Here is a 17173-nt window from a genome sequence, read left to right on the forward strand (position 1 = left end):
CAATTCTTGAAACTAATCCTCTCTCAGTGAAATAATGGCCCCCGTTAGACACACTTGCCCAAGCCAGAAAGGAGAGAGTACTTGAGGCTCCTTTCCTTTTTTTACTCCATTCTTCCCTCCTATCTAGCAATGACAAATCCTATTAATTCTCCTTGGTCTAGTGCATCTCCATCCTCATAAACACTTAGTATCAGCTGTCACCATTTCTCACTTAGATTATTACACCAATGTGTTTATTGGTCTCCCAGACAATTAAAGGCTGTTTAAGAATGATGTTTAAAAAAATATATTATGCCAGTGTTCAGAATTCTGTAAGTTAAAATCTAAATTACTTAGCATTTAGCCCAAGGCCTTTTAAGATATTTTAGCCTCATCTCTAAGAACTCTTTTTGTTTACCACATATCCCTACTACACACATCTTTTGCTTTGGCAGAAGTAAACATTCTAGTTCCTCAATTCTTTCTTTCTGTGTATCCTATAATTACTTCTTTTAGCTTAATGATATATGCTCTTTTTTTCCTGCTGGCTTCTTCAGTCCAGTCTACTAATATGCATTCTTCGTTTCTGTTACAGTGCTTTTTGATCTGTAAAATTTCTCCTTGGTTCTTTCTTAGGATTCCTATATCTCTGCTTATATTGCCCCTCTGTTCTTACATGCTGTCTACTTTACCCATTAGAGCCCTTAGCATATTAATCATAGTTGTTTAAAATTCCCAACATAATTCCAACATCCTTACCATGTGTAGTTCTAATACTTGTGCTGTCTTTTCAGATGATGTATTTTGCCTTTTAGTTTACCTTGGCATTTCTTTTTGATAGCCAAACATGTTGTACACATAAAAGAAACTGTTGTAAATAGGCTTTTAGTAATGTGATGTGGTAATAAGATGTGGGAGGAGGGGAAGTATGCTATAGTGCTGTGACTAGGTCTCAATCCTTTAGTGAGGACTGTGAACTTCGTAAATCTTTCTCAAGTTTTTCCTCCCCGCTAAGTGGGACAGAATGGCTAGAGTGGGCTGAAGTTGAGCATTTCCCTTCTCCTGGGTCAGTTAGGCTCTGAAAATACCCTATCCAGTTTTACCATGGTTAACTAGTTGCCCCTGAGGGCAGTTCTTGTTAAAAGAAAAAAACGAAAACAACACAGTCTTCCTATCAAGATTGTAGCATAGGTAAACTCGGTATTCACATCTTCCTATAACCACACCAAAATTACAACTAAACTACAGAACAACCATTTTTCAGATCCACCTGAAATCTAGCTGAACAAAAGTCCTAGAACTAAGGATATAAAGAAGAAGCCACATTGAGACTGGCAGGAGGGGCAGAGATATGGAAAGGGCTGGTCCCATGTCCATACCCATGTATGGTGGATATAATTTGGGAGGACAATCTCAGCTGTGGAGGTCTCCTTTGAGGAGTAAGGGGGTCTCAGCTCCATACCAGGCCCTCCAGCCCAGAGTTCCAGGACAAGAAAAAGTAGGCCCCATAACATCTGGAAGTGAAAATTGTGGCTGAGTGAGACTAAGGACGACTAGAGTCCCAGGTGTTCCTGGGAACTCAGACTCACTGGCTCTGAGCTACAGCACTGGGGCAGCAGCTCAAAAGGCACCAGAGACATAGGGGGAGGAACTGAATTGTCTGGCATCAGAGTAAGAACTGAAGGAGTGGCTTTCTCCTGGACAGAAAGCTAGCAGAGTTGGCAGACTCCATTGTTCCTTTTCTGAAACACACACACACACACACACACACACACACACACACACACACACACACACACAGAACTTGCAGGCAGGTGCCATATGTGAGACTCCCTCAACCTGGCTCACACTGTTATCCCCACCCTGGTGATTCCCTGAGACCCTTCCCTACCCAACTTTCAGGCCCAACCAAGCTCTCCCAGTGGCTTTTTTACAAATGATCTATCTTGGTTCACACTTCAGACTTTCCTAAAATCTCTCAAACAAGAAGCATGTAACTTCAGCATGCCTTATACCTCTCACTAAGTGACCCCAGACACAGCACTAGTGGCAGCTTGACTTAGTTTACAGCTTGGCCCCTCCAGGACATCTTCTGGAGTAAAAGTAGCAGCCATCTGCAGATTGCTTTGCAGTTCATGGTGGATGGCCCCAGGCAGAACACAGGCAGCAGCTGACCTTGGCCTACACCTCCTAGAGTCATCCAAACCAGCAAAACCATGAACAGCTTCAGACCACATCAAAGTACCACCCAACCACCTCCACAAATGAGACACTCAAGAGGTGAACTCAGCAGACACAAAAGCCCTGCTGAAGTAAGTAGTACCACCACTCCTGGTGGTCCATGGAGTGGGCCCTGAACAGATGATTCTCTGCAATGGTTGCAGCCAGTCCTTGCAGCCAGCCAGCCTGGTGGTAAATGCCTCCCATAGTTGTGCCAATAGCAGTCAAGGCTCAACTACAACATGAAGGTATACACAGCCCACACAAGGAATGTGGGGAGTTGCACCTGAAGTTCCCAGCTCATGTAAACAGAGATGCTGTGCCCCTGGACCTGACAGGATACCTACTACATAAAGCCACTCTACCAAGCCCAGGACACTTGCAGCTCTACCTACTATGTAGAAACAAACACAGGGGGCTGCCAAAATGAGGAGGCAAAGAAATACGTTCCAATTGAAAAGCAAAACAAAACTCTAGAAAAACAAACTAAACAAAATGGAGGCAAGCAATCTATTAAATGCAGAGCTCAAAACACTGGTTATAAAAATGCTCAGTGAACTTAAAGGAAAAGGAGATAAACTTAGAATTTCAACAAAGAGGAAACATAAAGTGGAACTAGAAAACATAAAAAATAATCAGCCAGAAATGAAGAATACATTAACTAAAATAAAGACTGCATTATAAGGAATCAACAGTGGAGTAGATGAAGCAGAAGATCAAATCAGAGTTTGGAAGACAATGAAACAGACAACACCCAGTTAGAACAACAAAAACAAAAAAGAATCCAAAAAATGATAATAGAATAAAAAAGCCTTTAGGAAAACTTCAAGTGTACCCACATTTGCATCATGAGGTTGCCAGAAGAAGTGAGAAAGCCAGGAATTGAACACCTATGCGAAAAAATACTGACAGAAAACTTCTCTAACCTGGTGAAGAAAATACACATGCAACTCCAGGAAGCACAGAGAGTCCCAAACAAGAAGAAACCAAAAAACACCCACACAAAGACACATCATAATTAAAATGCAAAAGATTCAAGACAAAGAGAATCTTTAAAGCAGCAAGAGAAAAGCAGTTAGTTACTTGCAAGGAGCTCCCATAAATGGTAGCTGATTTCTTAACAGAAATTTTGCAGGCCAGAAGGGATTAGTAAGAAATATTCAAAGTCATGAAAAGTAAGGACCTACAATCAAGATTACTCTATGCAGCAAAGCTATCATTTAGAATTGAAGGCCAAAAAGAAAAAGCTTCACAGACAAGAAAAAAACTAAAGGAGTTCATCACCACAAAACAAGTATTATAGAAGATGTTAAAGGGTCTTCTTTAAGAAGAAAAAAGATAAAAATATGAGTAATGAAATGGCAATAAATACATATCTATCAATGACTGAATCTAAAGACAAAATAAACAAGCAGAAGAGAAACAGAATCTTAGGAACAGAAAATATTTTGACAGTTGCCATATGGGAGGGTATTGGGGTTATGGGTGAAAAAGGTGAAGAGATTAAGAAGTACAAATTGGGAGACTTCCGTGCCAAGATGAAGGCATAGGTGGAAGCACTGTACCTTCTCACACAACCAAGTTTAAAAATGACAAAGTTTTAGCAACAAAAATGCAGTCAAACCACAGAAAATTGAACTATGCGGAAGTCTGACAACAACGAACCCTTCAGCCAAACCAGTAAGAGGGGCAGAGCCAGCAGCAGAGCGGGGTAGGGCAGGAAAGTTCCACCGGATTGACCCAGGCATGCAACCCAGGCACACCGGCAGCTGTAGGCGAATCCCAGGTGTGGAGTAGTGGGCGGACCCACTGAGGACACAAGGCAGTGGACTGACCATGGTCACACATTTGAGCGCAGATAAACCAGTGAAGGAGTGAGTGGTGAGACAGACCGTGCAGTCCCCAGTGGCGGAAAGTGGCAGAGGGGACCGCCATTGTCCCTCTCTGACCCCGCCCCCACATACAGCATCACAAACCAGCGACCTGGGTAGCCCCGCCCTGGTGAACACCTCCTCGTAAGTAACAGGCAGGAACAGATCAAAACATGGCTCAAGAACAACTCAGAGCCCCAGAGCCCATAACTCTAAGCGAACAAGAAATAGCCAAACTTTCAGATGCACAGTTCAAAACACTGGTGATCGAGATGCTCACAGAACTGGTTGATTATAGTCACAAATTAGAGGAACATATGGAGGCTAAACTAACTGAAATGAATGGAAATACACAGGAAACCAATAGTAAGGGAAAGGAAACTGGGACTCAAATCAAAGGAGTGGACCAGAAGGAGGAAAAAAATGACCAAACAGAAAAGGATGAAGAAACAAGAATTCAAAAAAATGAGGAGAGGCTTAGGAACCTCCAGGGCATCTTTAAACGTTCCAACATCCAAATTATAGGGGTACCAGAAGGGGGAGAGGAACAGCCACGAGTGGAAAACTTATTTGAACAAATAATTAAGGAGAACTTCCCCAACCTGGCAAAGGCAATAGACTTCCAGGAAATCCAGGAAGCTCAGAGAGTCCCAAAGAAGTTGGACCCAAGAAGGAACACACCAAGGCACATCCTAATTATATTAGCCAAGATTAAAATGAAGGAGAGAATTCTGGAAGCAGCAAGAGATAAGGGGACAGTCACCTACAAAGGAGCTCCCATCAGACTGTCAGTGGATTTCTCCAAAGAGACCTTACAGGCAAGAAGGAGCTGGAAAGAAGTATTCCAAGTCATGAAATCCAAAGACCTACAACCAAGATTGCTCTATCCAGCAAAGCTTTCATTTAGAATGGAAGGACAGATAAAGTGCTTCTCAGATAAGATCAAATTCAAGGAGTTCATCATCACCAAGCCCTTATTATATGAAATGTTAAAGGGACTTACCTAGAAAAAGAAGATAAAAAAGATGAACAGTGAAAGGACATCAAACTCACAGTTATTAAGAACCACACCTAAAACGAAAACAAACTAAGAGGACAGCTAGATCAGGAGCGGAACCATAGAAATGAAGATCACATGGAGGGTTAGCAACAGGGGAGTGGGAGAAGGAGAAGGGGCAGAAGTACAGAAAATAAGTAGCATAGATGGTAGGTAGAAAATAGATAGGAGGGAGGGCAAGAATAGTATGGGAAATATAGAATCTAAAGAACTTGAGACACGTGGTCATAAACAAACGAGGGGAATGGTGGGGGAGGGGTGTGCAGGGTGGAGGGGAACGAAGGGGGGAATAGAACTGTAATGGCATAATCAATAAAATATAGTTTAAATTTTTTTTAAAAAAAGAAGTACAAATTGGTAGTTATAGGGATGTAAAATACAGCATGGGGAATATAGACAATAATGTTATATTGTATGGTATCAGATGGGTATAAGGTTTATCAGGATGATCTCTTAGTAAGTTATATAATATCTAATCACTGGGTTGTACACATGAAAGTAATATAATGTTGCCTGCCCTCTGCAATTGAAAACTTAAAGTCAAAAAGAGAAGAGAACTCATGGAAAACTTAGACTCAAATGGAGCACCTGGTAAAGTGAATCTATTTGACCACACAGTTCTACTGTTCTACAGACCAACTTTCCAATGGCATATGTTTCATCACACATGTATCTACTTCAGCATGCATCATTTCTACTCTGGGTACTTACCTAAAATAAGCAAAAACACAGGTCCACCAAAAAACATACAAACAAATAAACAGAACTCAATGCATTCTGGTGTATTTTAAAATGGTTCCCTTTTTACCCCCACCCAGACAGAAGCACAAGGGAAGGGGTAAAGGAACTACTTTGAACCTGGTTCATCTCCTGGAGGTAAAACTCACAAAAGTGTGGTGTGCCTCCCATGACTGCCCCACTCCTGCGTTTTTAGACATTCAGACTTGTCCTCACTATGCCTCCAGCAATTACAGTTTCAGGTTTTCCTACCCCTGCACAGGTTTCTGCAGCAGTTTACACTCACGAGTTTCTGTTCCAGTAATCGTGACTCCCTGTACTCACCTGTCTGTCCAATATTGGGGGCAGTAGTTTGCCCTGGGTCCTCACATCCCATATGAATCTACAAATTATTGCTTATTCAGATTGTTTAGTTTTTAACTTGTTAGAATGAAGTGGTGACTTTCATGCTTCTTACATGAGGAACCAGAAAACTACTGGTATAATATCCCAGAAATTGGTAAACAGATTCATTTTATACTATATGAATACATTATGATTTTATCGATTCAGATTCATCCTCTTTAGTCATCATTTCTGTTTGAAGAAACCCACAATTTTTTAGCCACTTAGGAGCATTGCCAAGTCTTCACCTACGACATTCCAGTCACAATAAATACAGTAACTTCTTATTGGGGAAATCATATGTCCTTTCTTCTTCCTCTGCCCTTCCACTTCTCAGTGTCCCACCAATACAGGTAAAATCTGTCACTGGTCTACACTAAAGATAATAAATACTAAGATAAGAGAAAAGAACATAAATCTAGACTACCACAAATATCCATCTTCCTTCTTAAACTCTATTCAACATTCCCACGATTACTCTCAGACCTTATTTCTCCCCATGCCCAGAAGATTCCTGGGTGGAGGATGGCATATAAGAGGAGGGGGCTGGGATCCTCACGCTCACTCACCTCTGAAAGAGCTGTCTGCAGCACACATAGGTCTCGTAGGTGCGATTGGTGAAACTTGTGTTTAGGAAGGAGACACAGTCAGTTTCAGCTCCTCTGGGAACATAGAGGATTCCTGGATAAAGGAGACAGAGATACTAAGGGAAGAAGATTCATACATGTTCTCGAAGGCTCTTAATAATTTGGGTATAAACTAAGAACATTGTAGATTGCCTTTTCTATGCATCTGTGAGATGGATGGTTAAATTGATATTCTGAGAGAGATCTTATCAGGATCTAGGTATGTGATTTATGCCAATAGACTAAGCTGAGTTACCTACCTGCCACACAGGCACTGATAAGGGATACACAGGCTCCTGTAAAGAGGGCACTGACTACAACCTTGGACAAGTCACTCTTCCGGTGGGGTACCATTGATGCTGCCGATAACAAAAACAAAATAACTTGATCTCTTTCTCATCAGCCAATCCACGAGCCTCTACTAAAAAATGCACAAGAACAAATGCAGATGAATAGCTTTTTTTTTAAACCACTAATGACCAGAGGCTGGTCAGCAATACCCTGAGAAGAGTGCATATATGTTAGTCCTGAGGGTTCACTAACTCAGATGTTCCCCAGGTCAAGGAATGTTTGTCTGACCCTGACCTCAGTGGTTCCAAGAACTCTCCTAAGATATCTGGGTCAAGCAAAGCTCTGGTTTGCTGCAGACAGGCACACATGAGATCTGAGACCAGAATTAGATGGACTGTTTTGAGCCATAGGGATAAGGACGGCAACATTCACCTAAGCCTTAGTCACATGCAAACATCCTGCTGCCAAACGCAATCTCACAATCAGACACTGATAGGGCACCAGAACTAGAACAGTACAGACAGATATTTAACGAAGGGAAAAAGTAAACCAAAAGGAAAATGTTTCATCTTTACATTGTTCAATCAGCTACCAAATAAATCAACTGAATGATTCTACCACAGAATATGAGTAACAATAAATGGACACACTGAGCTGTATTTCTTATACTGCATTTCTAACTTGGATCTTCCAAACTCTTCAAATCTGCTAGTCATTTTTCTTGCCCCTGCCCTCAAGGACAACTCCACTTTCTCATATTTTTTCATCCAATCATCACCCAAATTCAGCAATATCTTCAGCAATCAAATATATCTGTGTCTGTTTCAGATACTCACTTCTCCCACACCTGCTGATTTGTAGCTTTTAGTCCAATACTCGACACCACTTGCTCTTACTATCTGTCTTACTATTTTTCTGTCTTATGTGTCTGATTATTTTATTTGTCTTTTGGCTCATTGTGCAATTTCTGTGAAAACAACTGGTGAGCAGCCTAATTTCAGAAAGTAACTTTACTACTGAATAAAAAGCAAAATATCTTTACTTACATATGTACTGTGCCCATTTAATGGCAAAGTAAAAGTAATATTATCTTCCTCAAAAGGAAAATAAAAATAAAATAGATCTTTTGGGTCTCCAATCAAAAGGAAAAAGAATAACAGAAATCGAGGTGGTAAACCCAGTCTAGGCTCCATGCACACCCAGGTAGCATGGTTGCCTGAACTCCAAATTAACTGTGCCTGAGTGGGACCATTTCACATCAGCTTTTCTATCTGGTCTCAGCTTGTACTGGAGCACCAGGATTGCCTACTACAGAAGCTGGGATCTGGCTGGCTTATAGCATAGTTGAAAAAATGAATGAACTCACTCAAGCCTCCCAGTGTGATTCCTATGGAACTAAGATTGGCAAATCCACAGAGTGAAAATGTTGTAATGATTTCAGCTCTCACCTAGACAAAACAAAAATAAATAAGTAAACAAAAGCAGTTCCATATATGCAGTCATATAATCATGACAGAAGTTCCAAAGAACATGGAACCTCCAATCTTGTCCATACTACCCTAAGGCACATGGGAAAATGCTCAGAAAATCATTATTTTCTGAGTTATCACAGGAATAAGCATATGGAAAGCACTATGGGCCTCTTTGCCCACACTCTTCTTGTTGAAGCCCATGAATAAGAAAAAGGCCTAGGAATGAGGATGATTGAGAGGGAAGAGAGAGAGGAAGGGAAAAAAGAAGATCAATTTATAGCATTTTAAACTTATAAATGAAGAAGGGGACCTTAGGCCATCAAAAATAGTGTCCACTCTTGATTGCCTCAACTGTAAAACACCAACAAGTATCTTATATATAGAAGTTGGGTCAGAGTGCAGGAGAGGAATAACACACAGACCTCAGGGCAGCTGGGGCACCAGAGTCAAGTGTAGTGTTACACTGGCTTTGTGGTTAGGCTGGGACACTGGAAAGGGATCCATGGGTGGGAAAGAAACTTTGGTGTAACACTTTCTGTCTGCCCACAGACAATTTATGCTTTTCTGGATTGTCACCTACAGAAATCCACTGTTTCTTGCCTCCGATCCACTCTTCCACTCCAGAGAGACGTTTGTTCTTGTATTGAGATAGTTGCTGGTAGGCCACAAACTCATTTGTGAAGAACTTGATCCCCACCATCTCAGCCACCATTGGACAATCTGCCCACTCTACACCCATCATGAAAACCATGGGCCTCAGGATGTAGGAGCAAATCACCTGGGTGAAAAAAAAGAGATACCCCAGGAAAAGAAAGAACAAATAACACAGGTCAAGACACAAGGACTTCCTCTGGAGACTTAACTCAGCCTCTTCCACCCTTCTATCCACTCTCTCTTTTAGCTCACTGTGGGTCAGGAGGGCATGCACATTTCAAGGACTACTTAAACACACTCTACAGGGATAGCCCAACAAATGTAATTCTTTACCTGAAAAGTGAGCCCTTGTATGTCTACCAACTCCCCTAGCCAGGAGAGGGTGGCATTGATGAAAGCCAACACCGCCAAAAAGGCAATCAGGTTGGCTGCTACATTAGCAGCAAGGCTTATGGCATCTGTGGCTCCATTGCTGGCCGCCTCTAGGATATTATTCTCTTTCCTGTCGTTGTTGGGCATAGGAGAAGGATATGGCATCTGGATTAGTCTCAGCCCCTCACAGAAGAGAAATCCCACTTTCCCTCTATGCAGGAGTGCAGGAGGAGGGTGCCAGACCAGCTTGAGAGGTGATGGGGTTCTTTAGTGACCCTTTTGGTAGAAAGTACACTGAAGCAGTACCAGATTTAATTGCCATGAAATTGCACTGATACCAAGGACAGAGGATACTGGTATGCAGAAGACAGAGGCAGGTGGAGGGTGAAGCAAACAAAGCTAGAGGCAGAGGTAGACAAGAAGGGATATGGTATCAGATTACTCCTTCTCCAAGAGACTTGAAGCCTCTGCCATCACAGGACTACCCTTGGGTCTGCACCTGACCTCACCATCTCCCCAATTATATGGACTTACCCACGGGATAATTTTACACCCTCCTTTTTCTTGAACTTGGATTCCTCCACTTCTGGATATACCAACTTTGACAAGGCAAGAGCAGAAGGGGCAGCCATCACAGATGCAGAAATCAAGGATGATGCTTCAATCTGTAAGGGTAGACTTAAGAATCAGCATCTACAGAACCCAGATATGAGCTCACCCAGGAGTGATCAGACTATGCCTACCCCAAAGGATATGAAGGATCCCAACACAGTGCCTGAGATGGTGGCAAACCCTCCAGTCATCACTGCATGGATTTCGGAAAGTGTCATGTCTGCAAGATACGGACGGATGAGCAGAGGTGCCTCTGTCTATGAAGAAGGAGAAGCGAGTCAGAGTTGAGAGCATGTGACTCTCCACCCCAAAGTGCCCACCCCTGCCCCAGGGACATATCCCTCTAGTGTGAGTGCCCCTCTAGCATAGAGGGCTGCTTTTAGGCCCTCCCAGCATCTGCCTCACTCTCTCTGACACCTTATCATAACCCAGCTGACATTGTTCTCATCTGTTTTCATACCTGTTTGTCTCCTTTGTTTAGATTTTAAAATGCTATGGAAGGTAAATGGTATATATTTTTGGTAAGTTCTCCATGTCTAAAATCATACACAATAATTCTTCACTTAGCTTTAATAGGTTCTGCAACTTCAAGCAAAACAATGTATATGAAACCAGTTTTACCATAAACTAATTGATATAAACAAGAGTTAACTTCCTCTGACATCTCATCAACTTTATAAGGAAACAAAGTTGAATGAAATACTCTTTAAAAATTATTTTATTATTGTTTAATTACAGTTGTCTTCATTTCCGCCCCCCACCCCAGCCAAACCCACCTCCCTCCCCTGATTCCACCCCTCCCCCTTGGTTTTGTCCATGTGTCCTTTATAGTACAAACCCTTCCCCTCTGGTTATTGTTAGATTGTTCTTAATCTCAGTGTCTCTGGTTATATTCTGTTTGCTTTTTTCTTTTGTTGATTATGTTCCAGTTAAAGGTGAGATCATAAATGGAATTCCATGCAGCAGAAAGAAACAAGGAGCTCCTACCCTTTGCAACAGCATGGATGGAACAGCATTATGCTAAGTGAAATAAGCCAGGCGTGGAGGAATGAATGAAATACTTTTTGACCAGACATTCTCTGAGGACCTGATGTACTTAATGAATGACCATATGAAATATAGTGCACTTCCTGAGTACAAATTAGTTGCTTAAAAAGTACTCATTAAATGAAATGCAAAATAGATTATTAAAGCTCAGTGTTGATGAAAGAATCAAAAGAAATAATGTTTGTGGAAATTTGATAAAATTATGAAGATCCAACTCTGTAAACTGTATTTAGCATCAACCTAAGATAATGTCATTTAACGACTGACAGTTAGGTGCTTAGTCTTATACTAAGGGATATTACTATAAATAAGGCAAAGTTTTACTTTTAGGAGCTTATAGTCTAGCACTAAAAACTAAGCTGATTATGGATGATTTCAGGAAAATGTGGAATGCTAAGGTGGGAGTGTGAAGAAGTACTCAGAAAACATTTCAGAAACAGTTAATCCAACTAAGGCCTTGAGAGAGAAAGACTTTAATACTAACTCCTTTTCAGTTTGACAAGCCATGGTCCCTAACATTGAACTAATCAGTCAATAGCACATATGGAACACCTATTCCATATAAACGTATCAGACAATGTATTATGGGGAAGAGCCTTGGTGTTAGCACTGAGCAAGGCAAGCTATTAGGTACTTAGAGACCCTGGAAAACAAGGACCACAAAAGAAACAGGAACACAGAGAAAATATCCTTCATACACAGAATCTGAAGGCAGATTAAATTTGGACCAGAATGTTTCCCTAAATTCCTGTGTTAAATCATTGGATTGGCCCTGGCCAGATAGCTCAATTGGTTAGAGCATCATCCCAATACGCCAAGGATGTGGGTTCAATCTCCAGTCAGGACACATACAAGTATCAACCAATGAGAGCATACATAAGTTGAACGACAAAGCCCAATCTCTCTCTCTCGCTCAGTTCCTCAAATCAATTAAAAAAATTTTAAGTTGCATTGGTTGTTGAGGATGTCCAGACTAATTAAGCAGGCCCAGCTAAGTATTCTTACACATGAAGGGTACACTGAGCAATACACTGAGTTTCCTTTGAACATCTAAGTTTTATTTCATCGCTGATTGGCTTCCCATACAGTTCATTTATTTGACTTTTCAGGAGGAAAACACTTTTCTCAACCTGTTTTCCTCCACACTATTTGTCCCTCAGGAAAAAAGAGCAGCCCTGGCATGTGTGGCTTAGTGGATTGAGCACCAGCTTGCAAACCAAAGGGCACATGTTTGGGTTGCAGGCCAGGTCCCCAGTAGAAGGTGCACAAGAGGCAACCGCACGTTGATGTTTCTCTCTCTTTCTTTCTCCCACCCACCCCTCTTTATAAAAATAAATAAAATCTTTTTTAAAATAAAGAAAAGAGCAGAAGGCCTCAGGGTACTTACCATACCCACAAAGATGTTTCCTGCCACAGCCAGCGTCTCTGTGGCAGTGGTGCCCATGGTGATTTGCAAAAACCAGGCAATCTAAAGTGATACAAAGCATAAATTATTAACATTAGCAGGAATCTTGGAGAGTACCCAGAAAACCCCCCATGCCCATTTTACTGGTAAGGAGACTAAGACCTAGAGAAGTAGAGTGACAAGCCCAAAGCCACAGAGCAAGTTACAAACACAGCCTGGACCTGGACTGAGGACTCTTGGCTTCCAGAACATGTAGATTTCACTTCCTGCTCTGCTGCTCAGCCAGCCTAGAGCCTGGGCCTGACCATCTGATATCGGGCATGCTTGAAAGTTTGCCTTTTATATTGGTTCTAACATCTAGATCCTACACAGAAGCACTTTTCCAGATTAAGTGTCATTTTTATGCTTCTTGAAAGATCACAAGATGGAGGCCCATCTCCTGAGTGGTGTAGGAGAATGACTCACCTTCTGAACTACCCACTGCACAAGGCCCAGGTAGTAGAGAATGGACATCACACATCCAAAAAAAATGATGATCGTTAAGCTCTATAAAGACAATGACAGGCAACTAATGAGATATTACAGTGGTCCCTTTTGTTGACGGTTCCACTTTCCAGTTACAGTCAACCATGGTTAGAAAATATGTGAAGGAAAATTCCCAAAGTAAACAATTCATAGGTTTTAAATTGTGTGCCATTATGAATAGTGTAATGGAATCTCATGCTGTCCTGCTCTGTCTGGCTTGGGATGTGAACAATCCTTTTGTCTATTCTACACACTACCCACCAGCCCGTTAGTCTCTTAGCAGCCATCTAGGTTGTAGGGAAGACCATCGCAGTATCTCAGCGCATGTGTTCTGGTCACCCTATTTACTTAATGGCCCCAAAGCACAAGAGTTGTGATGCTGGTGATTTGAATATGCCAAAGACAACATGTAAACTGCTTTCTTTAAGAGAAAAAGTGAACATTTTCAACTTAATAAGGGAAAAAAATGTATGCTAACTTTGCTAAGATCTATGGTAAGAATGAATCTTCTATCTGTGAAATTGCCTAATTTCTAAATTAAAGTTTATCAAAGGTATATAGGTACATATATGGGGGAAAACATAATGTACATAGGGTCTGGTACTACCTGCAGTTTCAGACATATATGGGGGTCTTGGAATGCATCCCTCGCTGGTGAGGGAGGACTGCTGTGTGAATGTGTATGTCATAAACAGACTGCCTTGCAGACTCTAAATTAAGATCTCAGCCTCCCAAGAGCAGCTCATACAGTGTAGATACTCAGTGGATACTTCAACACAAGCTACTTTAGGAATAAATTTTAAATGTATCACATATCTATTATCCCATTAGTACCAAGCCACAAAAGATGTTTTTCTGAGCCCTTCCTCCCACTTCTATTTTATTCTCATTTCAGTATGGAAATGATCAAAGGGCGAGAGACTGGTGCTGTTCCTTCTACTGGTGGATCAAATCCTCTTCTTAGGTTCAAACTGGTATGGAGACTGGCTGATCTCTTGGACATACATTTGCATCCTCTGCTTTACCCCTCTCCCCACAGTGACCCTCATTCCTGCCTACAAAACAGATATGACCTGAAAAGCAAAGACATCCTTGACCAGCATATCCCCAAAGACAAAACTGGAGCCAGCCACAGTGTAGTTCAGGAAAATCTGTAAGGAGAGAGAGAGAGTGAACAAGAGTGAAGCCAACAAGGATACGGAGGAATATGCGATCAGCCTCATGCATGATTAGGTCTTATTGCTATTTCTGAAGTTGGCCTCCCTTTGACAACCTGGGGGCAGGCCATATTCCCAAGAGCTGCTCACTGAATGACAGAGGACTCAGCAGTTTAGTTCTCTTTATTCATATGATGAATAATACCCCAGGACACTCTTTCCTTTCCCACCAGATCTGCCACCATCATCATCAAGACATAGTCCAGTCTCTGCAGGCTTCCCCCAGATCTCCTCGCTCTAGGGTTCTAAAAGAGCAGAGCCCACTCATTGTACTTTTCATACCTGAATCTGATCTCCCAGCCATTGAAATGCATTAAATCCAGGATCAGTTCTGATGACCAAGATCCCTAAGACAAACTGAAGACCCAGGCCCCAAAGCACTGTCCTCCAGGACACCTGGGACCAACAAGAATATTATTTCAACGTGAGTTCTAAATCCTACTTGTCCATTACCTGGTTGGAGTTTTAACAATGGGTACATGTACTGAGGGTGAAACTAACCCGGGATGTTATAGTGAAACATGGGGTAAGAGGGAGTGGGGAATGGGAGGAAACAAGGCAGGAATAAGTAAAGATCCACATATGTCCACATGGTTTATAAAACTGTCTATAGATTATATGACACATGCACATACATACAGATATACAAATAAAAGCATCAAATCCAATACTTCAATATTACTATGCACAATGTAATCATCTGATTCCCTGTCGTATTCTATTTTCTTTCTATCCTTTTTTTCCCCTTTGTTTTTTTACACTGGCCTAGATCCACAAATTTCATATCAAGTTTTGCTAATGGATTATAACTTATTGTATGAAAATAAGTGGTCTAGGGCTTTTGAGAACTTTAAAACTTCTCTTAGGAGTAAAAGCATCAAAAAAGCAAATTCCAGAGATTGTAAAGAACTTAGTTTTACCTTCGTAATCACTGTTCGACACATGTACTTTGTAATCAGTAATACATGGCCCTTGGCCCACCCTGCATCCCCGAAACTCACTGCACTGTGGTGTTTGGAGCAAGCAAAGAGGATGAGGATAATCAGGAAGATTCCTGCCAAGGATGTCAGTTGCTCTGGCCTTTGGGCTGTGTCTAGTGCCAGCCACAGGATAAGGCCAACCAGGCAGACTCCAGCAAACACCCTGAAGAGAGAATGCCAGTACTATGTCAGCAACTCAATCAGAATAACAAATAATTCATCTTACCTCTAAAAAATAGAAGTTAACCCCAAGGGTAAGTGAAATAACTCAGTGGATTAGACATAGAGACCTGTCTTGAGAAACATTCGTCTGGTGGTTTCCTAGCTAGCAGCTGTCTTTTCAATTCTCTTGCTCACAGAATGAAGTTTAAAGAGTCCAAGGTGAGGATGCAAATCACATGGCCTTCCTTCCTCAAGCGTCCACATCAGTAAGATGTGAAATAAAGACTCATTCTTTAAGCTGGTACTAGTGAATAACCAAAATATTATTAAAGGAGGAAATGTATGCATGGTCCCCAGGAATCCCCACCCAATTTCCAAACACTCCAAGGGCAAGAGTAAAGGCTAAGCCACAAATCAACCCCTACGGTCTTATGGTCCCTTGATGTACCAAACATGCTTGATAAATACAGACACTGGATTTCTCATGTCTGAGTGTGAAGTCATTTAAAAAGAATTGGAGAGGAGCCCTGGCTGGTGTAGCTCAGTGGATTGAGCATGGGCCTGCGAGCTAAGGGATCATGGTTTAACTCCCAGTCAGGGCACATGCCTGGGTTGCAAGCCAGTTCCCAGCGGGGGACACACCAGAGGCAACCATACATTGATATTTCTCTCTCTCTCTCCTTCCCTTCCCCTCTAAAGATAAATGAATAAAATCTTTAAAAAAAAAGAATTACAAAGGAGAGTGCATGTGAAATAAAAGCAAAACAAAAAGAACACATTGTCCATTGAGATGCCTCAGAAACAACAATGATAAAATGCACTGTAAATCAGAGCTGAATTTTGGAGCTGTTCTTACTGTGAGCTCTTCTCATTTAAGGTGAATAAAATCTGGCTTCCAGAATCTGTCCTGCTAATAAATAGTGTCATTTTAGCTTTGTCTCCTCAGTGTCAAATAAATCAGTGATCCAAAATTGAGGTTGTGGTCTCATGAATTTCTCCAAATAATTGCTGTTGTGAACATTCTTAACACCTATTTTTTTTTTTTGCATCCATTGGAAAACAGGCAGAAAAGAGGAACTCCGTACAGTATGACAGTTAATCTGTCACTCCAGGCCTGTGATCAAAGGACCTGTGCATGCTATACAGCTAGTTAGGTGAGCTGTGGCTGCTGCAGGATCCAGTTTAGTATTCACTGAGCAGGAATTTTGCTGATTATACTCTAAGGAATTGTCAAAGACACCAATGGGTGTGGGAAGTCCCAGAGACTAGAAGTAAAACGACCATCAAATCAATTTGATAGCTTAATGCAGCTGCAAGCCTCTTTGTTTTGATTACTTCATTGCAGAAGAGTACAGTTTTCCTTATTTCTGTCACAGATCCTGACAATAAACAGACTGAAACTCTTTTCTGAAACTTAACCCATCTTGCCCCCTAGCAATGTTGATACATGAGGCTACAAGAAAATGAAGTCCAGTACTCAGAGGCCTGTTGCTATTTGCTCTCCACGCATTGATTTTGAAAAGCATAGGTGAGGGTCTGAGGGACAGCTCAGGAACTGTCA

At 41.6% G+C, this 17173-nt stretch overlaps 1 protein-coding gene across 7 annotated transcripts in view; it reads right to left on the minus strand.

Annotated features, from left to right (window-relative positions):
- Nucleotides 1–17173, minus strand: part of SLC28A2 (solute carrier family 28 member 2) — a 57304-nt gene that overhangs the window by 14674 nt on the left and 25457 nt on the right. For 6 of the 7 annotated variants that reach the window (XM_037152145.2, XM_037152165.2, XM_037152196.2 and 3 more), the window contains 12 exons: nucleotides 15472–15613; nucleotides 14753–14866; nucleotides 14327–14404; nucleotides 13194–13274; nucleotides 12711–12791; nucleotides 10408–10533; nucleotides 10199–10329; nucleotides 9626–9794; nucleotides 9219–9416; nucleotides 8533–8614; nucleotides 7136–7234; nucleotides 6819–6930 (listed from right to left, as the gene is read on the minus strand). In XM_037152145.2, the coding sequence (XP_037008040.2) occupies nucleotides 6819–6930; nucleotides 7136–7234; nucleotides 8533–8614; nucleotides 9219–9416; nucleotides 9626–9794; nucleotides 10199–10329; nucleotides 10408–10533; nucleotides 12711–12791; nucleotides 13194–13274; nucleotides 14327–14404; nucleotides 14753–14866; nucleotides 15472–15613 (1413 nt within the window). The remainder of the gene's footprint in view (nucleotides 1–6818; nucleotides 6931–7135; nucleotides 7235–8532; nucleotides 8615–9218; nucleotides 9417–9625; nucleotides 9795–10198; nucleotides 10330–10407; nucleotides 10534–12710; nucleotides 12792–13193; nucleotides 13275–14326; nucleotides 14405–14752; nucleotides 14867–15471; nucleotides 15614–17173) is intronic. The other variant, XM_037152161.2, reaches the window with a different exon arrangement.

Source organism: Artibeus jamaicensis, unplaced genomic scaffold, assembly GCF_021234435.1.
Source record: "Artibeus jamaicensis isolate MK-2021 breed Jamaican fruit bat unplaced genomic scaffold, CSHL_Jam_final contig_548, whole genome shotgun sequence".
Taxonomy (NCBI): Eukaryota; Metazoa; Chordata; class Mammalia; order Chiroptera; family Phyllostomidae; genus Artibeus; species Artibeus jamaicensis.